General features: G+C 36.5%; 1 protein-coding gene across 1 annotated transcript; it reads left to right on the forward strand.

Annotated features, from left to right (window-relative positions):
- Positions 1-521: 521 nt before the first annotated feature.
- LOC149424091 (uncharacterized) lies at positions 522-8,862 on the forward strand. The gene is made up of 6 exons (XM_089631160.1): positions 522-857; positions 986-1,259; positions 3,443-3,726; positions 4,684-4,840; positions 7,587-7,820; positions 8,518-8,862. The coding sequence occupies exons 1-6, from the start codon at positions 714-716 to the stop codon at positions 8,583-8,585; spliced, it is 1,161 nt and encodes a 386-aa protein (XP_089487286.1). The 5' UTR covers positions 522-713; the 3' UTR covers positions 8,586-8,862.
- The last annotated feature ends 1,685 nt before the right edge of the window (positions 8,863-10,547 follow it).

A 10,547-nucleotide genomic window follows, 5' to 3' on the forward strand; every position in this document is an offset into this window, starting at 1 on the left:
GCCTGCTCGCGTCCCCTTTAGAGTTACATCCCAGTTTTCAAATAGTTTGTGGGCTACGCTAGGTTTGTATAGACTGGTTTGTGATTTAATTCTAATACCTTTTTCCCATGTTCTTCTGCCTACTCTAACCCAAACTAAAAACCTAACCTATTTTGTAAAAAAATATTATTATTATATGGCAACACTTTTTATTTTTTTGGTTGGCACTTCTGAAATGTGAGACTAATAAATCGTCACTAATTTGATTTTCTTATGTCATAATTGATAAATAAACCATGGTTTCTATGTATCGCGTACGAAATTTCGAAACCCTATAACTCAGTTAATAGTGCCGACCCCCACCTAATTCTTACAGATTCGGATTCCCCAGCCCTAAATTAGTCTAAATCAAGTTCAATTTCGGTTATTCGAGTGACTCCCATAAACCGAATTTTACCCCAAAATTTATGCATCTGGCAACACTGTTACATAGGTAATGTTTCTCCCAACAAAATATGGTATTATTACAAAAGGTGAAAATAATGAGGAAATGGTGCACACGACGTATTGCCACCTGCTACATAATAATAAAAAAGTATCGAAAATGTCGATTTTCTATGACAACTTGATTGGCAGTTTCTATGTTCTATGGTTTTGTCTATTAAAATCTGTTTACGATTACGAATAGAACTGTCAAGGCTGTGTTGATAGTGCATAATAATATTATTAGTAAAATGTCGGAATTGGATTCAAACAGCTTACAAAAAGGTTTCGACTTTTCAAAGATCTGTCGAGTGTGTTGTTCCTCCCGAGGTGTCATGGTGTCAATATTCAGAGTTCACATATCTAGAAAAATTATGGCACTTTCTGCAGTTCAGGTAGAAAGTTATTCATCGAACCTAGTGACCTATAATAATGAATTATCTATTTTATGCATATAATTCAATACTTTTTGCTCATCGAACTTGTACTATGGAAGTTTATACATAATTGGTTTAATTTGTAGGTTTGGGAGTCTGATGGTCTGCCTGGACAGATTTGCAATGAATGTATTGTCAAATTGGATATATCTTTTCAATTTAAGAAGCAATGTGAAAAGGCTGATCAAAATCTTAGGCAATATAAAGCCATGTTGGAAACCTCCAAGACGATTGTACGGAAAAAGATTAGAAAGGAACGTTATTTTGATAATATATCAACTATTAATCCACCAGACCTCTCGGAACACATTGAATGTACTCCAGATATGAGTGGACAGACTGTTACTCGAAATAATGATGGTTAGTGAGATTAGTTAATATATTCACATTATATCAAAGCACAGCAAATGGACACTTATAATTTTAAATATAGAAAACATCTCAATATTTATCGCTTGTCTGTAATAATCTATTTTCCCATATATAGCTAACTGCATGTAAATTTTCTTTTCTATCTTTTAAATACCTGTTATGCATTATGTATGTATGCATGTGTTTACTTATATGTGTGTATGCATGCATATATGTGTATTTATGTATGTATACATGGGTGTATGTATATATGTACATATAAATAAATATTTTTTTCCTCTTTCTTTAAATAACAATGTACAATATCCATTTAAAAATAAAAAAATTAAAATCCCAACTTACACTTATATAAGAAAATTTAACCAATACACATAAATACATGTACCACGTAAACACCTCAGCACAGGTTCTCCCAGTGAAGTGTTCACGAAACATATAACATTACCTACCACAGTGTCACATACTCAAACCTACCTCACACCCAGCATAAAACACCATATTAACAACAGTTCTAAATTTATGTATTATATACAAATGTAAATATTTGGTAGACACTGTAATGTATACATAGAAATAAATTCCTATAATTCAAATGTACGTATACCTACTAATATATTGACAAATACTTATTTATGTACAACTCAGTCATCCAATTATCCTAGCATGCTATATAAGTACATTATCACTTTATTACATAAAGAAGGCTTACAAAATCTCAATGGCTTCTTTGTGAAGTTCATTATTTTATTATGTAACCACTTTATAGAGTTTAAAGTAAGCACTTGATGTTGAAAGCGGAAAATATTAACACTATTCTTCTAACACAATTACGCTACATTGCACTATTTTTTAATGGTATTTACTGCTTTTACTACATAGAAATAAAACGGAATTATTTAAATGAGCACCAATTACAAAACGTAATTTTGGTAAATTTCTAAGCACAAATTTATTTATGAATGAACATGAATTTTATAAGAGAATAGGGTTGGATTAACTCTGGAGGTTATCCACCGCTATATTATTTAATATACGCCAGTAAACAGAATAACAAAGTATCCATGACATGTACCAGCGAAATGTGTAATCAGTATTAACCCCTAGGAGCTGGAGCCCTGCTTTTGCAGTGTTGAAAAATTGTGCCCACGCACATCACAAAGCACTGCAATTGCATTTTCCACTATATTCGTTATTCATTACTTTTACTAGGTTTGTTAAACCCAAAATCAAAATGTCGCTTTATCAAGTATGGTATTGTCTACAAGTTGGCCTTAACGAAAATGTATTTTTATTTATTGAATATTCTTGCCAGTTCCTACAGGTTAATTTGGTACTTACTTTTAAATATTGTCAGACAATCCACTATCTTTTTTTTCTCTTTGACAAGTACAAGTATATTCTAACTACTTAACCATCACGACGTTTTCCCAGATGGGTGGTCAAAGGATGGACAGCCAACTGGACACACAACTCTGTTTTGTCGTAAGCTCATTGCTTCATTCACATTCACGCATCGTCTCTTGCATACTCTTCTATTAACCAAATCTATGCTGCTGTTGCATATGTGATCCATTGGCGGCTATCCCCTTATGCTGATGTTGCATTATGTGATCCATGAAGTTATCTAAACACATTGTGCCAAAACGGACCGCGTGATGGTATAGATTGCGTTGAAAATGCCAGCATTGTAGGGTCTGGCAAACAAGAGAATGCGCCTGCTAGTTGATGTGCAGAAACTGAATTTGGTAGGGCTTGGGGTCAACCAGAAGAAATCACCAATCACCATTCTGGATTTCCAAATAATTCCGAATAAATTTGGCAAAGTTGCGCAATACACAAAGGGCCAAGCGCATTCTTTATTTTGCCAAACTCTTAATGTTAACAGGGGGTCTAGCATGGTTAAATCGATGACTTAACAATATGTGTTCGATAGACTTAACTGACGATCGATTTCCCTAGCACAGTTGAACGACATTATTAAAAAAGTTGTGTATATTGACAGTTATTTTGTCTACCAGTTGTCGGAATCAATCGCTGTGCTCGGAAATACCGCCTACCGCCGCCTAATAATCATAGATTGATTTAGTCAATATCATATTGATATAGGGTTTTATCGATGGACCGTGCTAGATATAATATTATCCAGGCATAATATTACTGTTTTTTATTAGTTCTAGCAGACGAGTTGCCCCTCAGCGATAGTGTGCTTACGGATCTGTCCCACGCGGTCCCCTCCTCACTGAAAGGTCATTCGGACCTACTGAGCTTTACGTACGAGGAGATGGAGTGCCTGGAGGACCTGAAGCCGGACCCAGAGGGCTACCAGTGCAAGACGTGCTACAAGGTGTTCAGCACCGCCACCAAGTTGTCGCGCCACGCGTACGTCCACTCCGGACAGAAGCCATTCCAGTGTGATATATGTAAAAAGGCTTTTTCACACAATAGTAATTTAAAGGTTTGTAAAGAATTACTAATACTAATAACAGGACGATTTTATAGTTTACTAAATATATTATTAGGGCACTAACACTTTAATTTTGTAGATTGCAGTTTTTGACACTTTGAATACTATTTCAACAGTGTAAGTCAAATACCGCACAAGAATCATTTCTAAAAATGTTCAGGAGGGACAAAAAACAACTATCTAGACGCGCTCTTGCTTGCTTATGCACTGGGGAAGGTCCATTCGCCATATTAACTTTAACCCAGTACAAATAGTCTATATGTCAATTTCAAAATTTGAAATCGCCAAAAAAACATTTTTTAGGAGTGTGATATTGGGATGTAGATATAGAATTGCTAAAATAATTTGGTAGGTACTGTCTTGTAACCGAAATATACACAAATCATTACAAAAAAAGAACAATTTCTGCATCTCCAGTGCCATAGGTGCAAGGACTTATTACCCCTAAAGTTCCCTTTAAAAGTTAAATTAGATAGTTCCCTTTTGATTCTTCTTATCTTCTCATTCTTACACACAAGAGGCAGGAAGATAAGAAAATGGGAGATTTGTTTGTACATATACATATTTATAGTTTGGACCCTAGCAAAAAGATTGGTACAATATTCATATAGAATTATCGGACAGCAATGCCTTTACTGCCATTCAAATAGAGCCGGCGAAGTACCACCCTAAAAAGAAAGAACTACCCTTCCCATAGGAAGTGTATTAATTGTAAAAGTAATACATTTTTTACATTTCAATGCAATAATCCATGAAAGAGTTCACTATTTCCAGGTCTAAAAATAATAAAAGCGTACTGCTGATCACATGAGATACCGAAAGGCATATCGCTGAGCCCATTTCAACTTCTCTCTCTTTCTGCATGTGTTAAAAAGAGAGGACATAATGGAGCTCTCAGCAGCAAGACCATAACACGCCAATATGTTACAGCATGTTTGTTTGTTGCAGGCACATAAGAAAATGCACAGCTCAGAGCGGCCGTACGTGTGCGGAGTGTGCCAGAAGGGCTGCAAGCGTGCCAAGGACCTGGAGATGCACACGCGGACCCACACGGGCGAGAAGCCGCATGCCTGCAGCGCCTGTGGGAGGGCCTTCTCCTCCTCCAGTGAGTGCTCGCTCGTTGATTCACTAATATTATAATATGTACTCAATTCAACACCCTACTGTAACCATGTTAAAATATGGAGATCCAGAAAGAATGCAAGGCATGATATAAGCTTAGATGACTAGTATTTCTGTGAACAGTAGACCTCGCATCCAAATGTGTATTTCTAATTTTCTTTTGTTTAATTAACCAAAGATTTGTGGGTAGGTACTTAAGTACCTACCTACTTAATTAGAAACCTATAACCTAATTAGACATCGGATCCTACTTTTGGTGGCAATCACACACACACACACACAAGTGGACATATACACATTTCTCTGAAATCGGATCACATTACAGCAGTTAAAATACAAAATAAATGTCGGTCATACATTTATTTTGTTGTGGATTTGACAAAGTTGGCTCCAATCTCTGAGGAGTGGTTCATTCCTCAGTCAAACCATTTTTTTTTTTAAATTTATATCTTATATTTTAAAACTTCACGGCATTTTAAGAGCCAGTCCCTGGGGAGGAAGGTTCAATCCTCAGTCAAACCAAAAAAAAAAGTATTTTTGAATAGTAAAAAAAATAATCTAATTAATAAATAATAATTTCTATTAATTTGTCCAAAGATGTCACTATCTCGATGACAATTCTTTTATCAAACTTTCTTTAGGCAGGTAGGTACGATATACACGGTGTCCGGAAACTCGTAGTACAAGCGGGAAACTGGAGAATCTACACCACATGGGGAACCCAAAAAAACATAAAGTTTTTTGTTTTGAGCATTTTCAAAAAAAAAAAACAAAAAAAATATATTTTTCGGCTATTTTAGGGTTAAAGTTTTTTCTGGTGTGTGTTTAGGGTTGAATAACAGATATTTTAACCATGCAGAGCAGAAATATTTTATGATTACACCGGGTTAAATGAAGGGTGATTTCAAAATAATGCTTCAAATCCGAGTTTCTTAATTTTTTTTACTTTCAAATAGTTTTAATTAGTTGGGTACTTTGATCTTCAGTAATAATTTATAAGAATTTGATTAAAAAAAAAAGAAAAAAAAAAAAAAAAAATCAACTTCAAACTCGATTTACTCGATAACGAAAGCTCAAATAAAAAAAAAATATACTACAAAATCGACTCCAAATGTGATGTAGATTCACCAGTTTCCCGCTTGTACTACGAGTTTCCGGACACCCTGTATAATATTGAAAAAAATGCATATTCCAAATAAAAATGATTTCACTTTTGAAAAAGAATCTTTACTGAAGCATAGTCAAAGTTATGGCGCCTTCTCACCTATTGATTCTGTGCACAGAATAAAATACAACAATAGAAGTGCCTTCCATGTCTTTTTCAAAAGAACCCAATGTAGCTCTTGACTTAGTACCTTTTGATTCTAGCCCCAAGAGAGCCAATCAAAATACTGCATTATGTATACGCTCTGTCGCTCTTACACTGCCTGAAATATTATATTAAATTCCATTTGATTATACAGGGTGCAGCAAAACAGACAGTGCATTGTTGAAGGGCCGGTAAATCCCATGTGATGGGGGTAGGAACCTGGAAGGGGTCTCATTGTGTCGGGAGGGTTGTACCATTTTCAGTTGTTACCATGGTTTGGTCCGGACAACACCAGGGCTTCGCTTTACGCAAAATCTTGAAATCAGCGGGCCTTCCAACTTCTTCCTGCCAGGTTTACCTGAAGGAAAATGTTTTTAAACATTGGCCTAACATTTTGGAAGAAATGGGGGATCGAATTCGGAAGGAAATCGTCGCTATACCTATCGAGATGTGCCAAAATGCAGCCAAAAACTTTAGAAATCCCATTTAAAAATAAAATAAACCATATTTCTGTAAGTTGCGCTAAAACTGTACTGTCTGTTTTGCCGCACCCTGTATTAGCAAGAGATTAGCAACAAAACTAGGGATTTCAAAAAATTTGATAAAAAAAAACTATTTATATATGTTTAATAAAATATATCTTTAATTATGCACTATAATTTTTGTGGATTATGGAAATTATTGGTTCACGAAATATGCCCACTTGGCATTTCTTGTTTCTTCCTCATTCTATGAGTTTCTATGGTCAATTTATAGAATGAAATGAAGTCCATTCAACTCATGTTCTCATGGATCTCCTTCATAGATTCCATGAAATAAATCAAATAATAGATTAGGTGTGATCCCGGCCTTGTCAAGGTGAGGCTTGCTTGAATAATAGTGAATGCAGCAGTTTTTGAATGGACACAGAATGCACATACAAATTTACAGACGGATGAAATGCAAAATGGTTGAGTTAAAACCAGGCGCAGCTCGTCCTAACATTCACTCATGCACCGAACCGCCAACAAAATTAAATCATATTTAACACCTCATTGTAATCCACCGTTATATTTTTATTTGTTAAATTTGACACAATCTTTTAAAAATGTTAAAAATAAAATTAATTACCTGTCGAAACACACGAATTTCGTAAGCACGGCTTCCCGTGCAAGCGGTGTACCGCCCGAACCAAGGTAGGTTCTGATCCAGGCGATGGAGTGAGACGCGTGGCTGTATTTTTGATTTTGTATAAAGTCCAGCCAACATAGCCAAACCGTCATAATGACAAAATGTACTGAAAAAATGACGGCAACGAACAGCGTCCGAATCACTCCGGAGAATGGATGTAGAGTGGATGAACAAAGAAATGAGTGAAAAAAGAATATATGGCATGATCAAATCATGTAATGGATTGTATAATATATAATGGTTTTTCCAGGTAATCTAATAGCCCACCAGCGTACCCACACGGGGGAGAAGCCGTACGTGTGTTCTGTCTGCCAAAAGTCCTTCTGCCAGTCCAACGAGCTCTCCAAACACAAAAAGATCCACGTCAAGGAGAAACACGTCTGCGAAATATGCAACAAGGCCTTCACGGGATCGTCGGCACTCATCGTTCACGTCATGAACCACAACGAGGAAAGATCTAATGTTTGCAGTATATGCTATAAAAGTAAGTAGGATGTTCTTATTGTCTATTAGTTTATAGCTATTCCAAATAAGGTGCGCTACATCTTGTGCAATGCCAGAAAGGTTGTGATTCGTTAGTAGTTCGCTAGCATTCGTTAGTCGCTTCCTTTGCTGCACTCGCCTCCCGTACCACGCTTCATTCCGGACGACGCTAGGGAACGGTCTTTTGTTTTCTACCCAACTATAGTTTAGACAAGTATCACTAATGTAAAATGGTACATAGTTTTTTTATAAAAATACCAATAATATGTATAGTTAATTGATCACAACCAAGGAGAGGTCCATTTTTATGGTTCAAAAAGAAGTTGCATGTTCTCAATTATACTGTTATTCACAATTATTGTTGGAAGTGGTGAGGGAGAGGAGACGGCAAGAGGAAGGTTGGAAGTATCTGATAAGTTATTCAGATTGGGTCACCAAACATGGTTAATATAATTTATAGCAATGTCTCCTTTCTAAATAGTAGTCTTTCACTAGCGCGTTACTGAGAATATTTGTCTATATAATATGATTTGAAATCTTGACTGATCTAAGGACCCATAAAAGATATTTTGGATGCCAACTTCTATAATCATTTGGACAACCCATTAGAGATATTTTGGATGCCAACTTTTGTAATCATTTGGACCCGAGAGAGATATTTTGATGCCAACTTCTATAATCATTTTGTTTGTTTTCAGGTTTTGATTCTTCAGATCTTCTGGCAGTGCATTTAGAGAAGCATGAAATGGGGCAGCTGGATTTTTGATTGGATATTGGCCGTCCCGCAGTTATAACTTACTGTTGAGCTATAAACTTGGTGACTAATATCTGGTCAAACAAACGGTTTTCCGTTCACATAGGTGCCTTGAGGTTAGTTAAATAATTGGCTGAATAAGATTTTATTTAATTTTAAAGTCACTAAAAATTCAATGCTTATAAAATGTATTATGTTCTTCTCCATTTTTCATGTGGAATGGAAAGGCTGGGTAGCTCCCACAGGAAAATAGCCTCTCTGCATCAGTAAAGTCTTTTAATCTCTGTCTCCTTTAGGCTAAGGACTCACGGAGCGATTTTTACCCGCGCCCGCTGCGGTGGCGGAATTGAGTTTTATTTTCAAAACTCACGAGACCGCTCTTTTTTGCGGTGACGCAGCCGCCGCGGTCGCGGTTATCGCCCGCAATCTTGGCGGTTGATTATCGCAAGACTTGAGTTCCACAACTCGCCCGCCAACCGATCGCAGAGCGCGCGTGAGCAACCCGCCGCGGCGGCGGGGCCGCGCCCGCCGGTACAAGATAACCGCGGGTGCCGCGGGCCCCGCAAATAATCGCACACGCCGCGGGCGTAAAACGCGTCGTGAAATGTGCTTTAATTTTTTACATACATATCTGCATTCTACAGAGGCTGCGGGCCCGCAACCGCGGCGGGCGCGGGTAAAAATCGCTCCGTGAGTCCTTAGCCTTACTTGGTGAGAGACCATTGTAATGAAAACATAAATTAAGGAAGGATTTTTAACAGATTTTTTAACACTTCACCAAATTTCAATGTTTAAATTCAAGTTATGTTGTTATTTCATCATGGGCAGGTTGTTTCACAGCACTTTGATATTAACAGAACTTGAATAGGACTTTCACAGAACTTGAATATTGAAATTGATCAATTGCTCAAATTCTGTGAATATAAAAGAGATTGTCCAGTAAAATACACAAACATAAATAAATATTTGGTATAGGCATTTGAAATGGGTACACATTTTAATGTAAATATGTTATTTACTTCTTTTAAAGTTTTTTTTGAGACATCTAATTTTAACTTACCTTTTTAGGTTATATTCCAAATTTTGCTTTTTGATAAATAGATTTTTGTTCTATTTGAAAAATTCAATAAGATGATTATTGACAATATAAAATTAAATAATGTATGTAATTATTGTAAATATGAATTAGTTGTAAGTAAATTATAATTTTTCTTCTTATTATCGTTGTTTATTTTATAAGAACTGTAAAATTGTTAATTTGGTATTGAAAGATACTAAGAATTCTAAATAAAATATTTTTCACACTTAATTAATTTATTCTATAATTCAATTAAAATATGAATTACGAGGCGTATCCAGAAAGTAAGTGTACTGAGGCTCTCACGACCGAATGAATTTTATTTTCGATATGTTCGCTACACTTACGTGTAGCCTGACTCTTCCCCTCCGCAACGAGACCTGTTCAAGGTCAGTACGTTGAGAAGTGTCAACGCGACAACACGTTTCGTGAAAAATGTCAATCCAATCTCCCGCCAAATGCGAAATACGCGGCGTCATCCGTTATCTCGTTTGGAAGGAAAAACCTCCGTTTGAGGTTTATAATGAGGTTAAAACTGCATATGGTGATAAAGCTATGAATTGTAAGAGTGTGTACAAGTGGTATCGCGAGTTTAAAAACGGTTCTCACGTCTTCACCCTCCACCAAAAAGTTCAAAACCACAATTTCAGCCAAGAAAATCGTGGCATCCGTGTTTTGGGACTGTCAAGGCATAATTTTGATTGAATATCTGCCTCAAGTGGAGACCATCAACTCTGCAAGATACTGTGAGACCCTAAAAAAATTGCGGAAGGTGATTCATAACAAGAGGAGAGGCATGCTGACAAAGGGAGCCTGCTGCACGACAATGCCAGACCACACACGGCCAACGCCACGAAGGAACTGCTTGCTTCGTTTAAATGGGATATCCTGAACCA

The sequence above is a fragment of the Hesperophylax consimilis genome, chromosome 4, assembly GCF_061612785.1.
Source record: "Hesperophylax consimilis isolate HC1 chromosome 4, BYU_Hcon_1.0, whole genome shotgun sequence".
Taxonomy (NCBI): Eukaryota; Metazoa; Arthropoda; class Insecta; order Trichoptera; family Limnephilidae; genus Hesperophylax; species Hesperophylax consimilis.